This window comes from Lepisma saccharinum, chromosome 13 (genome assembly GCF_977018435.1).
Source record: "Lepisma saccharinum chromosome 13, izLepSacc3.1, whole genome shotgun sequence".
NCBI classification, from domain to species: domain Eukaryota; kingdom Metazoa; phylum Arthropoda; class Insecta; order Zygentoma; family Lepismatidae; genus Lepisma; species Lepisma saccharinum.
Window position 1 is genome coordinate 70,840,880 of NC_139241.1, and position 19,470 is coordinate 70,860,349.

The 19,470-nt window shown below is 38.0% G+C and overlaps 1 protein-coding gene across 6 annotated transcripts in view; it reads right to left on the reverse strand.

The window, feature by feature from the left end:
* The window catches only part of Ogdh (oxoglutarate dehydrogenase Nc73EF), a 134,285-nt gene that overhangs the window by 17,118 nt on the left and 97,697 nt on the right, over positions 1-19,470 (reverse strand). For 5 of the 6 annotated variants that reach the window (XM_083134424.1, XM_083134421.1, XM_083134423.1 and 2 more), the window contains 9 exons: positions 17,403-17,631; positions 15,999-16,149; positions 15,759-15,886; positions 13,960-14,138; positions 12,294-12,416; positions 9,738-9,901; positions 8,845-8,992; positions 7,696-7,850; positions 2,050-2,169 (listed from right to left, as the gene is read on the reverse strand). In XM_083134424.1, coding sequence (XP_082990550.1) covers positions 2,050-2,169; positions 7,696-7,850; positions 8,845-8,992; positions 9,738-9,901; positions 12,294-12,416; positions 13,960-14,138; positions 15,759-15,886; positions 15,999-16,149; positions 17,403-17,631 — 1,397 coding nt within the window. The remainder of the gene's footprint in view (positions 1-2,049; positions 2,170-7,695; positions 7,851-8,844; positions 8,993-9,737; positions 9,902-12,293; positions 12,417-13,959; positions 14,139-15,758; positions 15,887-15,998; positions 16,150-17,402; positions 17,632-19,470) is intronic. The other variant, XM_083134425.1, reaches the window with a different exon arrangement.

Here is a 19,470-nt window from a genome sequence, read left to right on the forward strand (position 1 = left end):
ATCTATTTATTACCTTACACGGACAAAACTTACACCGTAATCAGCAGCAACTGTCCAAGTTTATATAACTTTTTTTAAAATTGGTATAAAGATAGAAATCGAGAGGGGGCAATTGCCCCTCTGTGCCCCCTTGCAGGTGCTCTTGCCGTCTGGAAGAAATAGTGCACGAAAGACGTGAAAACTAAATCCATCTTGAGTATCCTTTTGTCTTGCTACTCTTAGATTCTGCAACCTTTCTTTCTATAGTCCAATGTTTGCCTTCCTTACCTCCTAGAATTGATTTCTGTACAAGTTTGAGGGCTAATCTACCCTGCCCCCTGTGGTTGTGCCACAACACCTTCTTCCGCCGTTGTTCCTTTGTGAACTTTCATCGGCTTCAAAATACTTCATTTTCTTCAAGAGCATAATATCGTTTAATAACCGGCGATATGATTCCTCTACCCTAAATTTCTGGAATAAAGTATAATATTATAAGGGCATGGAAATCTGGAAGGGGGGCGAGGATGGCCACCTCTCCCCTTTAGAAAACGAATGTCAGCTAAAAGTATATATTTCACACGTATAATTTGATTTGTCATACTAATTTACATTAATTATTATAATGGGGATGCAGGAATGCGATAATTTCGAATTCAAGTGGTGTTTCTTGAGGGGGCAACACTATTATCGGGTTAATATGCAATTGCATATGGCATATTTCTCTGATGTCCATGACGAGGGGGGCATTTTACCCCTCCCCTTGCACCCCGTGCGCACGCCTATTGCTACTCCTTTCTACACTAGTTGGAAGCTTTATTCAGTTTCGAGCCAAAAATGTAATTTAATATCAAATCAGGGTTGTTAAACGTCCACGAACCCATAAATTCTAATGGGTTCTATTGGGTTCCGCAACAAGACTGGAAACTTTTTTATCGCACAGTTTAAATTCGGTCCAAGTTGCGTATTCTTTCATTTCAATATGGAACTTAGACCGTCTTTTAATTGATCCGGAAAGAAGGTCCCTTTGCCGTATTTCAATTGATCAGGAGAAAAGGTCCCTGGAACGATCTGAAATACATAAAAAGGCTCTTTACGGTCCAGATCCATTTATGCTTGCTAATATTCCCTGCTGAACCGGAATTGAATTGATTTAAAATTCCTGACCCTTTAACAACCCTGGTTGAAATTCATTTTTTTACAAACAACCATATTTTTCACGGCTATTTCACATTAATCCCATACGATATACTGAGTTATTTTTCGCAATGTTCCAATGAAAGGTAAGAGATTTTGGCTATTCCTTTTTCTTCCGTGATGTTAAATAGATTATATTCGTCACGCGCCTATAACGTTACTAGCTAACATTTGTGAATTGTTCTTTCCTTGTAACGTTAACATCTACCATACTGAATTTATTTACGTTCCTTATGTAGATGGTATGTACCCAACTGCATTTTGTTCCGTTCCGCTACAGTGGTTTACATTTTGTTACATTCCTATGTAACGTTAATTAACCATATTGCCTTTCACTTCATTCCGTTACGGAGGATTGCATTCATTACGTTCCTATGTATACCGTTATTTACTACCATGTTGCATTTCGTTACGTTTTTTTGTAACGCTAGTATATACCATATTGCATTTCGTTACTACGTTCCTTGTAACTTGTAACGGTAGTATATACCATATTGCATATTACGTTATGTTCCAATGTGCTCATTTCGTTCCGTTCCTTTATAACGTTAATATCTACCACAATACATTTTGTTACGTTCCTTGTAACGTCAGTCTATAACATATTGCATTTCGTTACGTTACATGGGTACCAGCAGTGGAACCATACTTTTCCTCCTACAAAATGGAACGTACCGTGTAACGCAAATTGGGTACGTTACGACTCCCTGACCTAGACTGCTTTGAAAACGATAAACACATATTCAAATCGAAACAATGCAAATGACAAGAGAGCATTTCTTTGGATATACAGTGAAATTTTGAAATATCTCTTTGCAATTCCGTTACAATCTATATGGTTATGAACGAACCACAAAAAAATCATTCACCCCTCACCTAATAAATCTGGGTTGGGTTGTTGGAATGTGGCTTGTCGTTTCCTCCTTCTCTTCTTTAGAAGATGAGAAAATTGTGGAAAATAATCCTCGTTTCTTTACAGATTTTGCATGTAGCCGACTGCAAGGATGTAAAGTGCGGTATTAATTATATGTAGAATCAAAGATGGTGATCAACAATTTGAAAGATATGTAAATTCTACAATATCCGCTGAGTGTTGAAAGGAGTGTGTGAGAAAGATGCAGAAGAAAGAATGTTGTTAAAATATACACATGAATGCTGAAATACAATGCCAATGCACAGAAAAATATTGAACCACAATACCACCAGGGGAAATATCCGACTGGAACAAGTGTTTACAAAATGCCATTTCAAAGCAGCAGTTAGGTTTTTCACATTTATGGTGTTAGTTTTTACTAGGAATATCGATATAACATTTAAACTAAGACTGGTAATTAATGGTGCATTCATATCACATAAAATGAATGCTGATGCTGACGGTTACAGATACCTGAAACCAAGTGGTGTCAGAAATGCAGCAATTCTTGACAAGTAAAATAGTAAAGTCAATTCTAGCAACTGGCAAGGCGGTGATTATTTTGGGATGAGTAGGGAATAATTTTCCTTGAGTACTTTGAAAAGGGTAAAACTATCACAAGTGAGTATTATGTAGCTCATTACAACATTTAGACAATGAATTCACAGTGAAACCACCACACTGGGTCAGGAATAAGTGCTTTTTCAATCCACACAATGCACTAGCTCACACCAACTATTGCAATCCCCAAAATTCACAAGTAACGTTTTGAATTGATGCCTTGTCCTCTAATTTCCAAAGCTAAAGAAAAAAAATTGGAAGAAATAAAAATGAAGCAACTATGACAAAACTGATACCACAAATGGCTACCATGAAGAGTTCAAAAACTTGTTGCATTCAAGTGGCATCATTCTGGCAAGAAGCGTTAGTCAAAATGCATCCAGCTAAAAGAAGTTATGTAGCACATAGATGAGAATTCAATGAACTGCTCTTTACCTTTTCATTTCAAATGTATATCAATCGCTCATCTTATAAAACCAAACATGTTGAACAAAAATACTGTATATGGATTAGGGCTTTGCCAATACTGCATTGCAGCAATACCAATGACAAAGGTTTAAATGTGTGTGTATTAGGAGGTAGAGCTTAGTCTCTGGATCCCGGTGTTCTACTGGCAAATGTCCTGCTTTTATGGAGAAGTGGATTTTAGACCCATAGTCATTGCCCAAGAAAACACGTATAACAGGGACGTGGAACTTAAGCTGAGTCTCGCCTGGAACACTTCTCCATAAAAGCACAGCATCCACCAATAGAACACCGAGATCCAGAGTGAACTAATCACAAGACAGGAAAGGACTAAGCTCCACCTCTTAATCCACACTTATTTAACCTCACCCTTGGGTCTCTATTGAACATTCCCTGGTGATGAGAGCAATGTACGTGGCCTGTCTAAAAAGTGTACGAACTTTTCTTTTCCCGCGGAAAATATCTATGGTAGGCTACACTCTGCACAGAGGTCAAGGGAACCTTCATGCAGGTGCATGCATGTTGCTGGGTGTGTTGGGCCCATTTGTTGATGAGAGGCAGCTGTCTAGTGAGGTAGTGTTTCTGTGTAATGTTGCATTTCCTTGTTCGTTAGGATGACGGAACGCATGGAGCAGTAGTTTTGCCAGAAGCTTGGAGATACGCAAAGGGAAACAATTCGCAAGACTCAACAGGCATTTGACGATGATGCCATGGGAGTTAACCAAATAAAGGACTGGTACAACCACTTCAATAATGGCCACACTTCCGCGGAGAGTGATCAGTGTTCTGGGAGGCCATCAACAAGCTGGATGCAGAAAACGTTGAAAAAGTGAGGTCCTTGATAATGCAAGATCGTCATTTGACAGTCAGGGTAATTGCTGATGACATTGGTATTAGCAAAGATACGGTGCATTCAATTTTAAGGGAGGATTTAGGCATGCACAAGGTAGCAGCAAAACTTGCGCCCCAGCAGCTTTCGAAGGAACAGCAAGAACGTCGAAGTGACGTCGCACAAAACATGCTGGAGACTGTCAATAGGGATGCAGAGTTTCTCAATACCCTGATAACTGGAGATGATGATGATCGACATGGCTCCATGTGACTTCTGGTTGTTCCCGAAGCTAAAATCTCCACTGAAAAGCTCCTGTTTTGACAGCCCAGAGGATATTATGTGTAGCGTGCCGGCGGAGTTGAGACACATTCCAAAAGAGGGATTCCAGGAGTGCACCCAGCAATAGCAGGCTCGTTGAGCTAAGCATGTGAAATTCCAAGGAGGTTACTTTGAAGGGATTAGCACCATACCAGGAAAGTGTCTTCCTTTTACCGGCATAAAGTCAGATACTTTTTAGATAGGCCACATATGCACCTGAAATGTTTGACTCTAAACACACGGGCATGGAATTAGGAGGGTGGTAGAAGTTAGCGCTGTTGCCACGTCCGAGCACAACACCGTGTGTTAGGAGGTTTAAGAGAATGAAAGATCTTGTTGTAGAGTTATAGAGTTGGTCTTTGTAATCCATGTGATACAAACTGATAGTATTTGCTCGAAAGATCAGGGACGACACAAAAGTGTCTCGGAGATAGGTCGGTCTGATGCTCGAACTATGAAACGCAGTCCAGTTGACAATGCCACACAGTATGTGGAAACCAGCGACTTTTGTCCCTCTCTCACTTTGCCTTTCCCATATGTGGCACCAGTGCAATACTGCCCAGCTGCCTATTTTCATGGCCGTGCTTTTAATGCAGATTTAGCATGTTTGGTAACCCGAGAACAATTGTTCAAATCAAGTCGCCAAGAAAACTACAATTCCTAGTACTTCATTACCCGACTTTTCCTTTCAAATATTCATAATTTCACATGACATATTTATTTAATCACAGAAGCAATTTCTCTCCACGATGTCGTTGCAAAAATTACAGAACATTATGCAGTTATTCAGACTCCACAAAAATGTAATTTTGGGGACTTCACAAAACATCAGGACTTTGGAAAGTATCAGCCAGTATTGGTGATTAAATTCTAATACTCTCCAATGCCAATATATTGATATCCACTAGTAATAATACATGGACTGTGAAATGTCCTAAAGGAAACACAATACACATCTATCCATCTGCGTAAGTAATAATGCTATAAGTCCATGGACATCCACAGGATTTTTTCTAGGGAGGGGCAAGGAAGGTATTTTTTTCCAGGAGAGGGCAAACAAGGCACATTTTCCCCAATAATAGTATTGTTTTCTCTAAACAACATTGCTTAAATTTGAATTTATCATATTCATGCAATAATTCACACATATTATTGTGACTGAAATGAAATTATATGTGTGAAATATATAATTTTAGGTTGACTTTCATTTTTCGGGGGGGGGGGGGGGGGCATGGTCCCCCCTTGCCCCCCCTTCAGGATGCCCATGTATAACTGAGAAGGAAGAACAGTACATGAAAAATATTGTAACACAACATTCAAATCTTTTGCATCAAGTATAAAAGCTGAAGCTGTACACAGAGAGAGACAACGCAGAAGAAAGACTAACACAAAGATAACAATAATCACAAAAAAAGTAGGAATGGACCGATATGAAATTTTGGCAGATACCGATAAAGTACCAATATAAAAAGTACCGATATTCTACCAATCTGATATAAAATTCCAAATGGTTCTGAAGAACCTGAATGGTTCATTGACCTTCTTGTTTTCAGGCAACTTCAGTGCAAAAGAAGTTGCACATTTAGAGATTGACTTAAAAAAAAAATAAGGCACGGAGATTATCCATAAAAATTATAACAATGTTGAGTAAATAAAAGACATTGGATCGATAAAATAATTCCAATACACAGATATGCCTATATTGGCTAATACTGATAGAGTACCCATTAATCTGTTCCACCCCTACAAATAACCCACTCTAATAAATAAATTTACCTTAATGGTGATGATAAAGCAATTTGTTTCAAATTGTCCCACAAATTATATTATCTGCATTAGTGCGGCAGTGAGGACTTTTTGCTTGAGCACCCAATAGTTCACATGGAAACTGAACATGGTGATCATCTCAATGTTCAAAAATACAGTGATATATGAAAATGAAATAGATGATTATGGGCTGAAACTACCAGGATGAATATTTTACATGTAAATACTGTCACATTAAAATGATATTTGATTTGTAGAGAGAGATTCAAATGATTACGAGAGAGCGAAAGTGGTCTCGCACAGTACTCTAAGCTGTATTATAAATTCCTTAAACATTTAACCAAGGGTTAATCGCATCACACATGGAAATACACATAACAAGACAATACCTAAGGTAGAAAACAGCATGCAAAATGCCAGAAATGCAGTTAAAAGAAAAGAAAGAAGCGGAATGTAATTCAGTATGAAATATGAAATGACCATTATACTATCTTCAATAATTGTTGATAGGAGAGAAATCAACCAATCAGCATGAGCTGATAGGCATATCAGGGTATCAGAAAATTTTACCAATCCAACATTTCCATAAATACCATATAATTTAATGAAAAATTCTCATATTTTGTTATCTTCATATTAATATTAAGGCATTGCAGATATCATTTCCCAAAATGCATATTCTTTTTCTAAAGGCAAAAACTATTACACTCACCTGTACACGTACATTAATTAAAGTAGTAAATGAACCATTAATGTTTAGCATGTGGCATTTGATATTTTTTTATTGCATCGATAGAACGTTGGTTAACAATATAAGAAAACTTTATGTTACTTAGGGATGGGCCGATATGAAATTTTGGCCGATACCGATAAAGTACCGATATAAAATTTACCGATACCGATAACCGATATTCTACTGATCCGATATAAAATTAGAAATGGTCCTTGAAGAACCTGAAAGGTTCATTGACCTCCTTAATAAATGTGTGTTTTGAGGTGACTGCCGTGAAAAAGAAATTTACTTTTTTAGAAATTAGGGCATGGATATTATCCATAAAAATTACAACAAAATGGCAGAATTTTGCACTAAATTATCAGATATTTCTCGATATATCGGATCGGTAAAATAATTGGTAATTTTACTGATAAACCGATACACCGATATGCCTATATCGGCCGATACCGATAGAGTACCGATTAATTGGTCCCATCCCTAATGTTACTACTTGAATCCATTTTAGTAAAAATTTCATAATGATCATTTTGCAGACGCATGATACATGATTTATCATCCATCAGTAACTAAACTGGAAATGAACAGTTTCTGTAATGGCCCAGCCCTAACAAACACAATTTGCTTGGAATATCTAAGTACTACTTTTCAGTTTTTAAAACAAATAGTGCAATAATAAGCAAAGCATAGAATCAACAATTCAAAGTAAGGAATCTGAACATGACTGCCTGACTCAGGTTACATTAGGCAGTCTGTGTGGGTTATCATCAGGAACAGACTGTGCAGGCTCTCGGCTAGTACACACATGCTGTTGAAAACCAAAGCTGAAACATATGCATCGAAGGCACAAAATTCTGTGGTTACACACAACATATAATGACATTACTACAAAGAAGCAATTACATAGCACATGTATTGTAACTCAGTACTTACGCAATAGGACGAGTGTTGTTCAGAGCAGTTTCGAATCGAGGTTGCACGTAATTCCAAGCACCCTGGTTCTTGTGCTCTTCTTGCGCCCATGCTAGCACGGCATTTGGATACTTGTTGCACTCGCTCTTAACCAAATCAAATGGGAATGGAGATATCTGAAACAAATGATAACTCTAGTAACATGATACATTTATATACAACAGAAAAAGTGAAATACTTAAAATTATCTTCTGAATGGAGGCATTATCATTACTATCAAACCATGCTAGAAGTGAAGGGGGTGTCAAGGTATGCAAACAACATAGCATAACAAACTATCTCCCCAGATATCTACTTGCCACCATGTTAAACATGCAAACTCAAGCAAACTTAAGAAAGCATTCCCCACACAGCAATTTTCACCATGATGAATGTAATAATATGCATAATCGGTAAGAACTTTAAGAATTTTGGGGTTCTAGGATGATAAACTGTGTTCATAAATTATTGGCTGATTTCGTAAGATTATATTTTCACCAATAATACACAGACCTTAAATGAGTTCGATGTATATGCAATGTGTTGCAGGGCAGATGGTACTCCCATTCTCGCTAAACCTTCTCAAGCATAATTCATTCTAATGAGTTCAAGTTTAATTTTTTCTGCGTTGCGGAAATTAAACTGTGAACTCATTAGAAGGAATTATCTATCTTTGCGTAACCGTCAAACAGATATTTTTAGATATAATGCTTCTCAAGCATGTTGTGTGTGATGGCAGTTTCCACGGTCGACGGACCTCACAGGGTTCAATTTCTTCCCGTGGGGTTTCATCAAAGACAATGTTTACGTTCCTCAACTTCCACAGACACAGTCAGAAGCGAAGGTGCATCAACACCGCCACCGGAGACGTAACACAAAACATGCTTGAGAAGGTTTGTCAAGAATGGGAGTACCGTCTGGACATATGCCCTGCCACACACTGGGCACAGATTAAATACATTTCAGGTCTGTGTAAAACTTCAAATATTCCTCTTTCAAATGGTGGTAGTATTATAATTTCTGTGCATTACTGGTGAAAATATAGTCTTACAAAATCAACCAATAATTATTGAACACCCTTTATTTTATGTGACCAATGGAAAAAGCATTAGTATAATATGTTGAACTCACCTGTTCAACTCGAGCAATTGCTACGGAGCTTTCTAGCCCTCTCTCCTTCCTAGTCTTGGACAATTCGTAATACAGTTTCCCGGAGCAGAAGATGATCTTCTGGACACTGCTGGGGTTCTGGCTGGCGGGGCCTGCATCAGGAATCACTCTGCAATGAAAGCACCAGGTAAATTAAGGTTTATTAACGTCAATGATTCTAATGAGTACACATTCAACTGAAATGGACAACCACTAATCAATCACACTTGAACAATGCATGCATGCGTTCAAACAGTTGAGCCAATGATAGAAAAGTCTTGGTCCAAATTTAGTCAGTGACAGGCAATCAAGAATTTTCCAGATGCTGGGTATTCTGCTGAATATATAAAATGCCAACCCATATATTCACAGAGTTCAAATATCCTAGGTATTATGAAAAATATATAATTAAGCCAACAGAATTTGGCTTAAAAATATTCATAGGTTCTAATATGGAATAACTGTAATAATTTTAAATATAAAATTAAGTTTTGTCACAGAATATTGACAAAGTATCCTTAGAGGGCTGTTGCACCATGGAGTATAGTTTAAATAATGAAAATTGCACATTTCCCATAAGTCCTGTTATATTTGGACTCTACGACAGAGTTCATGAGTATTTTGAACATCCCATTAAGACCAGGACTGAATAAGAATGAAGGAGTATATGTGGTATATTCTTTGTTCTAGATCATCATTTCATTTTGCAAGCTACCTGTATTGTGAACACCCTGTACTACTGCTACACTTCACTCTGATTATAAAAATCCTGGACTGTGTTAGCTAATAGATGACCATTGATCAACCTTCACATCTAACTTAATATGAGACCTCTAAAGAACACATATAAGCCTTGGGGACAGCTATGAAAGTACCTCTGGAACTCTGTTCCCTCGACCATCTCATCAAAGCTGGACTTAGCATCGGGGTGTCGCAGAAGAGCCTTGGGTGTCATAATGATGAGCGGCTTGCGGAACGGGAGAGCAATCTGTCTTCTTAGAATATGGAAGTAGTTTCCGGGAGTTGAGCAGTTGGCAATCTGAAAACAAACAGAACAATATATTAGGGTGGATCAAATGAAAACAGAACAGGGGCCACAGAATGAAATCAACAAGGTTTATTTCAAATGTAATCTCCAAAGTTACACAAGCACTTGTCTCACTGTTTCACCAAGCGGTGAATACCCTGCTTGTAGGACTCCTTTGGCTGAAATCGGAACCAGTTGCAAATATTGTCCATGACTTCATTGTCCGAGTGGAAGTGCCGACCCTTCAATACCTTTTTCAACGGATCAAAGATATGGAATTCGCATGTTGATACATCAGGGTTATATGGTGGGTGTTCCAACACTGTCTACGTTGTCATGCAGCAAAACCACTCCAGAGGACAAGAGGCCGGGCCGTTTGGCCTTGATTGCTGCTGAGACGATAGTGCTGCACGACCGCGTATGCATATCACGTGCAACTATCTAGGGAGAGTCCATTATGTAGTAGGGGTTTCCTTCCTTACCTCCCGTTCTACCTCTACACAGGGTTGTCGCCACACACATACATAAATATAACCCAATATATCCATTGTTCCATTTTCATTTGATCCACCCTCACATATCTATATACAGTGAAACCCCAATTTTACATTTTCCTGCATTTTACAAGAAGTTTTCAAGTCAAACCAGGACTTTTTATTTTACACATATAACAATGTATGTTGGCGTGGCAGCACTACATGCAGTAGTAAGTGGCTAGTGTGTCCTATTACTGATACACATGGCGCAGGGCAGTCCAGATACTATTAATCATTATGGCAGACAAACAATGTTAGTGTGTGCATGGAACAGTATATGGTGATGAAGTTTCTTGCGAACGAAGGCATAAAATCTGTGGAAATCTATGATGAGACTCTCAGTAAGACTTTTAACCCTTAGTCCGCTGCCGTTGCAGATATGCAACAAAAAAATATGTCCGTTGTTGCCGCCATTGCAGATGTGCAACAAACAGCTTTAGATACAATTATCAAGGGTTTGCCACACTTATATTTATATACTGAGGTTGAAACACTGACAGTTCGTTCGGGAACATGTTTTGCAATCGTGTTTACGAAAATTCCAAAATTCCTCGCCCCCTTTCTCGGAATATGTCACGTGTTTCGGCTCCTCAGTTGACAAGACAATAAATGCTTGGTATTTACGATGCTGTTTTCCTCCAAGCTTCCAACGCTGTGATTTAGCACTGATAAGGCACACATTCTTCTTTGTGTTTCGACCTGGTGATCCAGCTAAAGTGGAAGGAGAGGGGGGATTGGATGAGGTTTGGCAGTGTCAGCTTTCTGTCGCCTCTATGTTAGAAATGCAATGAAGCTTGACGATAGCCAGAGGCCAGAAGCGTGAGTTTATCCAGAAGTATAGACAAAACAAACAATTGCAAAGGCTCCCTCCCCTTATCTGTTAGGAAAGGCCTCGCCATAATCTTTCTGAGCAGTGGCTGTGAAAGACCGTATCATATAACAGCTCATCGATCTCCCTAATGCACAATCGTTTCCTTCTGGACATATTTCCACAAAGAGCCGAGTCAACAGGGAAGAAATAGATTCACAGTAGCTACACAAGATGCAAGTGCGAACGAAAAAAAAAGCAAAAGTTCCGGTTTTCTCCCCAAAGTATCTGGAGAAGAGGGGGCAAACTCCACATTTTTATGATTTTTTCATTGAAATTCGGGGGATGTAACCCCCCTGCGGTTGGGGCATCCAAATTTTACATGGTTGCATGCACTGATGTTCTACCTGCAAAACAAAAGTTATCCGAACTAGATTGGTCCCATAGTGTCAGAGTTATAACAATTTTATGAATAATATGCAAATTGGCTAAAATTCGCTGTTTTGAGTAAAAAAACAGAGTTTTATGTTTTGCCTTATTATTCAAATTGTATTGCACCCACAAACATGAATCAAGTTTCATTCTGTTACGGAAGGTCCATTCTTTGAACAAGAAAAAAAAAGCCAAAGTTCCAGTTTTCTCCCCAAAGTAGCTGGAGAAGAGGGGGCAAACTCCACATTTTTATGTTTTTTTCATTGAAATTCGGGGGATGCAGCCCCCACTCGTAAGCAAAAAATTCTCAAACTTTGAGTATGGGGACTTTTCAAACACACTGCAGTTACAAAACATTTCAGACTGTACAAATTTGGTGAAAAACTAGTTTATTTGTCTATGTTCTGGATCAGCAAATTATAATTTTTATTTATCTATCCCATTATTTGAAAATGTATTTAAAGCATTAATTGAACAATACAACAATGGTGTTTTTGTTATTATGTCATGTGTGCACATATTTATACTGCGAATTTTTTTGGATACATCTTACAAGATGTTAGTTTCCTCATATGCATGATGATCACAATACAATTTTAGAATAACAAGTTGTTGTAGCTATACTTACAATCCAGTTGATATCATGCAACTGTCGAACGGCAAATTCTTCACTCTCAGGTGGGAAATATTCTGGATCATCAGACGACATCTGCAAGAATCGCTCCAGCCTAGCACTTGAGTGCTCAGGACCCTAAAATAATAAGTTTCGCATTACAATTAACACCGAGAATTGCAAATTAACAAGACTATAAAAAAAATCCACTGTACCTACAGTGATTCTGGCCAAAGAATGGGTTTGGAAATTCTATTTTTATCTTTTCTGTCGAAAGCCAGGGTGGGTCACATGAACCACTGAACCAATCAGCTTTGTCCAGATGCCGTGGTGATATTCTGCGTTGCCAAATTTTTCTTTTCGAGTCGTTTTCAAATCACGTGGCACCCCCAACAAGGTCAATCACAGCGCTTGCTAAGCCAATGGGTCTCCGATTCCCTGCTTCTCCATGAAATGCAAGCAAAGGGGGCATGTTGACAGGAGGAGGTGTCGTTTACGACTGGACAAAAATCATGCGTGTAGCAATTGGTAGCAACACCGCTTTCCCCCCCTTGAACTGGAGGTGGATAGTCTGGATTTCCTCAAGTAAATTATTTGGCCGGGCGGACTTCAAGTGATGAATTGCCCAACATAGAGGAGAAATATTTGGGAGGTAAAAGTACGGCTCAGTTGATATCAGTGGTACCCATATCAGAAACCAAAACCGGCAGATACTTTCTGGAGTCTGCGATACTTCCATAGAGTCTATCTATCTTGGAAAGTATGTAAAATTCAAAATTTTCCTTTGTGGACTACATACAAAAATGGACTTCTTTCACAGGAATAAACTTAGTACTATAACAACTACATGAATGCGCTATTAGAAGGGAAAAGTTTATTTTGTTTAATAAGTATAATTTTAAAATCAACTTTAGGAATATATTAATTTTAACACAGAAATATGCCCAGTTTTTGTACAGAAATCTTGAACTCTTATTCACTATAAATATGTAGCTCTATTAATAGCAATAATAATGATAACAATGCACTATACCATGGAGGAGATTAGGAGTGGAGGTACAACTACACACCTTCTCAACCTCGGCCATACTTGAAATGGTGTAATCATCAACACACTCCAGCCAACTTTACCCCTCCTGCCCTTGCCTCCCCCCAGGAGCCTTTTGATTAGGGATTGTGCGACCAATACATAGATTCTTCAAAAATAATAACACACTAGAATATAATGGGTCTTTTGCACAACTAAGCATTAACAATGAAGATATTATCAATAAAAAAATAAGTTTCTTAAATTGTTAATATTCGTCTCTAAATGTAGTCGGCCAAAGTTTTATACCTTCTGTCACTGCTGTTTCACTGCAAATGTTGGTCGTTAGATAGTGAAGTAACATCAACATTTTGAACAACAGAATTTTGAAAAAGATTATGGTAAATGCACTCTTTCGTTTACATGTATATTCTACTTGTAACAACAGCATGAATCTTGTAGTTACTATTAACTTAATTTGCAAAAAAAGTTTGAACATGAAATATGATATTTTGTGTATCTGTGACAAAAGCTATAGTACATTTGAAAACTTTGACAAGTACACCAAAAACATAGGAACAACTTTTGAATACACAAAATAGTAATCTATTCCTAGAAGTTATAAACCGCAACACATCTCTGGGTAGAGCATACCATGCCCTCCATGCCATGTGGTAGCAGCATGACGAGTCCCGACTGACGAACCCACTTGGCCTGTCCGGATGAGATGAACTGGTCAATGATGCACTGAGCGGTGTTGTGAAAGTCTCCGAATTGTGCTTCCCAGCAGACGAGAGCATTGGGGTTTGTCATAGAGTAGCCGAGCTCAAAGCCTGAAAACAAAGAAAATTAGATGCTTGATGAAACCTTGAAGATTGGTGTTCAACTGCCACTAACACCAATATCCTTTCTTGTTTTGGTTGATATATTGTCCCAGTAATATTAGCTAGATAATGTAATGTTTTCCAAAGGTGTTTATAACTATGTTTTTTGCCTGTTTCCCTTTTTGTATTACTTTGTATCAACATGGGTTTTGATCTCTTAAAATCATTTCATATTGTTTCAAGCCTGAAAACTCAACTTCATTTATAATAATGCATATTTTGCATTATTTGACCTAAAATTGACTATTATTTATAAGTTTTGCTTATTCTGCTTCCTTTCACTAGTTTGGCTCCTTCTCCACAGTACATTGTAGAAGGCAAACTCTTGTTTATGTTAAACTGAAAACTGATATTTACTAAATTTTTGAAAAATCTTACTTGGCAGTTGAGCATTTTGAATAGTCTACTCAGTCACAACCTCTGTACTGAATTTGATCGAATCGGCATTCATTATAACAATCACAATTAGCCAAAGCAAAGAAAATAATAAAAAACATTGCAATACAAGAATTCAATCTATAAGGCTCCAACCAAGTAGCAACTATTTTGGTGCCTTTTCAAGTGCCTACTTCCCTGACTATTGTAAAGATTTTAGTGTCCATAAATTTGTTCTCTACATACATGGTCCTGCACTGTGGCTGTGCGGTCAAGGGTGTCAGGCTTTAGGCTTGGTTTATGGAACATGCACAAATTTGAGTCTCCTGGGAGGCAAGTGTAACAAATTTTCTCCGGAGATGTGTGTGGTACTGGTGGCCACCTACCATCGTGAGAAAATTGGGGAGCTACAAGTGGAGGTTCGTCGTTTTGACCACATGTCACTCCATAACTGATTGGATGATCTCCCACCTCTGCCGAGACATGTGGGAGTGTTGCATGCAGTCGGTAGGTAGGCACTGGCTGTTTGCGCAAAGGGTTATAACTTACAACATGAGAACTGTGGGATATTTGCACTGGATCTTCTGCATTACGGTCTTCCCCACTGAAATATGTTAAATTAGTTGTCTATTTATTCTATACAGTGGAACCCCGATTTTGCTTTCCTCAATTTTACATTTTCCCGCATTATACATTCAATATTCATGGTCCCAACAGAGCAAAATGCTATAAAATTTTCTTATTTTACATTTCCCTGCATTGTAAGTTTTTCTGCTTGGTTCCCTGAAAAAGTAACATCAAGGTTCAACGGTACATACCTATAAACCTATAATCAATGGTTGGTTGGTTGGGAGAGTGAGTGAGTGAGTGAGTGAGAGAGAGTGTGAGTGAGTGAGAGTGTGAGTGAGTGAGAGTGTGAGTGAGTGAGAGTGTGAGTGAGTGAGAGTGTGAGTGAGTGAGTGAGAGAGAGAGAGAAAGGGGATATAGAATTATTGCATGCTCATACTCCAAAATTTTGTGATTGGTGTAAAAATAAGGATGATTTTCTGGGTGAAATGAAAAAGTTACATTTTGTGGCCTATAATCTTGGTTAGCAACAACGCCAACAATGAAAAATGGTGAATCATGAATAAAGTTCAAGAAGAACATTAAAGTCACAATATAATTCATAATTTAATGTATAGTTCTGCTTACCGAGTACACCAAATTCTGACAAGGAGCTGTTGCAAACAGTGTAGGGTGCCTGGTCAGGGTACAAATAGCAGAGGGGGCGATACGTAGCCTTATCCACAGTCTGATGGTGAAGAACATGGTGGCGATGGCTGAAATGGAATACACAGTAATGTATGATTACAGTTTATGCAATCATGTTATAAAAAATATAGGTTACGGCCAGAACAAAAAATCCTGATGAACACAAAGCACTGAACATACCTGAAAGTGCCTCTCTCCACGTCCTGACCACTCAGGCGTACATGGATGCCCTCCTTCAGAAGAGCACCAAACGCCATGGCTTCTCCAAGAGCCCAGTCGACAGTTCGGGACTCCACCATTTCCATGCGGGCCTTCAGAATACGTTCAATACCTGAAATTTAAACACAAAGTCCAGAAATGCACACTTAACCAAAACATGCTAAATATTACAGAGATCACATGACTTCTTCCAAGTTCAAGATATTAAATGCTAGGAATTAGTTCTTGAAACATGGTTGTGCTTCTCCTCAGAAGTTGCCTATTTGACTTTTGAATTCCTTTGTATTAAAACAATAGACTTAAATGTTTTTTTAATTTGTTTCATGTGTCAAGCCTGATAGTAGAGCTTATAAATGCCTATTTTAATGTTTACTTCCTATTTGCATAATCTTGCCTAAAAATTTATTTTCAAATATTATTGGCTTACTCCCCCTTTATTTCGCTAGTTTAGCTTTCTCCAGGGTACACCATAGAAAGCATTATCTTATTATGAGAGAGTGATTCAAAATTTCATTGAACTACCATTTATCATCATTGCTGCGATTAGCAAAAAGTAACAGAAAACCAACACAAAAATAAGAAAAATGCAATCAAATACAAACAATTCAAGTTGATAAGTGCAAATTACAAGAAAATTAACAAACCTTTCAGTTGATGCCTATTTTGGTGTCATACTTAATAGTGCCTTTCACGTGCCTATTTTCAACATTTGCCTAAATACTGGCCTATTTTACAAGTTCATTAGTGGCTACATATATGCACCCTGGTGATCAAATTCTTCACAATGAAACATTACTTTTAGGGCTGAGCCGATACTGATGCCAATGTATCGGTTATCGGAAAGTATCAGTTGGAATTCATCTACCAATACCAGTCAATACTATTCTGGCATTTTGAACCCTCACGTGGTCTGCAAAAATGCCACGCGACACGTTCACGGAGTCTAATTATCCTGGAAATTATGCAAAATTCTAACTTACTTTTTAGTTTATTCTTGCATGAAAATTGGATTTTGTGATTACATAACAAAGCAAACGGATTGAGAGAATTCTGTTTTATTTTCCATGCAGATTTTTTTTTCTTCCTCGATAAAAATAAAAGCTAAACTGTGAACTTGCCTCAGAGCACATATAAATATGGATACATTTAATGAGATTTGGATTAATAAAAGTTGCAATTTTTCACGTCTACGGAGAAAAATTCAACCAGAATTCATGCAGAATTCCCAGAGCCAATAATTCATGCAGAATTCCCAGAATTCCCAGTGAGTAGCCACCCTGAATTTCATACATATTTTACAGTTTTATAGGACATAAAGTCCCAGGCCCTAATGATAACAAAATTTTTAATACAAATAATACAAACCCTTGTGAACAACAAATTCTGCTGCGTTTGGTGGTGTAGAAGAGAACCTCTTTCCTATGTGAATCAGTGTGTCTTCCTTCACTCCTGTTGGGGAAACCTTCAGAGGGTCCTTACCCTCGAAGAACCCTGACCAGGGAGAGTCCAGCCAATCCTTGTACTTGATGTGGGTCTCCTTCTTTGCAAGCTCATATGCTTCATTGCAGATTTTGTCATACTTGGCTTTTGTGTCCTGAAAACACACAAGAAGACATGTGTAATGTTTCCTTGTTTTATGCAATGTTCATTAATTAAAGCATGTTACTTATACCAGGCTGTGTCGCCTTGGTATACTGGTTGTGCATGCACAGTGATTCTTTTCTTACACGGGTTTGTTAATTCAATATCAGATTTGTTCTATTTTTCAGGCTGTTCAAAAACTGGTTATTTACTAAGATGGAGAGGTAAAAAGGGATGAAGATGAACAGTCAGTAATACAGGATGGTGTATATTGTGTCTACAAATATCAGTTGGCAACCATGTCTGAACACAGGTGCACATGTGCATAAGTCTCCCATGATTAGGAAACTGCAAGTCTCGCAATCAGTCTGCCATGGAATGTTTGCCTGTTCAGATACAAATTGTGGAAGTGGATGCAGACTGCAGGCTGCGACAATGGTTCAATGAGGGTCGCCGTGAACCATGCCAGAGTGTCACAACATGATACAATGAGTTGGACAATAGAGAACCAATGGCAGCGTACAGAAACAGAAGCCCCCAGGTCGGAGGAGGCATATTCTCTAGCTTCTCAGTGCAGTGCCTGCTGTGTCTCCTGAATGGAACCTGCTCGGATGAATGCCTCCATGTTACTTTAAAAACACTTTTCTGGTTATATGTTCAAAGCCTATAATATACTAAATTGCTAACTTTAGATACAGTGAGATTCATATTCTCTTTCCTCAGGTAACTTGAGATTTTAAACAGAATTTATATAGGAAGGGGCAATGTTTATTTTGATTTTCCATTCCAGGGGTGTTATAATGTTTCTAGATGGGTGGAAAGGTAAATTTGGAGTAAAAATGGCCATACATAATGCTGTTTTTAAAGGAAAATTTTGCAAAAAATGTCAAGTTCAAGTTATTACATGAACTAAGGAACAGTCCATTCAGGTTCTACAATTGTGTCAATGACTTCTTCACAAAGAAGGCAAGGAGAGTGGCAATATTGTAAAGAGGCTGCTACGTCTACAATAGATGTCGGGGAAAAGATGGGGGGGGGGGGGGAAACGCTAAGATTTAAAAATTAACAATTAATGTTGTGCACTTTATAATAATAATAATAGTAATAATAAACTAATCAATGGGTATGCAGTAGAGCCAGATTTCACAGTGGATCAAAACTCACTTTAACCTTTAGGTTCAGTCCTGATTAGCCTATACGACAAAAAGTGGACTCAATGTTTAACCAAAGTATTGTGGGTTTCAGTTCTGTATTTAAGTCCACATTATGGCCAGAAAGGATAATCGGCACGAAACCTATGGGTTAAAATGGGATCCAACCACTGTGCAATGTGCCTCCACTGGGAATCGAACATGGACCCTTTGATTACAAGGTGACGACAACCGAAGTTTTTTTTACACATAAAAAAATATAATCGATGTTTTGCTTTTTTTCATTTACATGCCTGCATTGGTGTCTTATTTATAAAATATCCAACTAATCTAGATGGAAGGGTGCATAATAAATATATGCAATAGATATATATTGTTATGGTAAACCATGTGAAATTTTCAGGCTACGCCACTGGTTACAAGTATGCTATCAGGAAGACTCTAGGTCACCTATGGGTGCAGGGTTCTGAGGGGGTGTTTGGTGGGTTGCGAACTCGGGCCATGAAAATTTATTTCCTCAAATCTTAAAAACCTATTACATTTAAATTACTAAGATATATATTGTTTTAACCATTTAAATTACACCCTTGTTGTACGTAGTCTAAAATCTATATTTCTGTTATTTGTGCTCTACTATTGCACATTTGTCACATTAGTTCGGTGAGTAAAAAAATTGTTTTCAATTTCAGCATGTGTGTTTA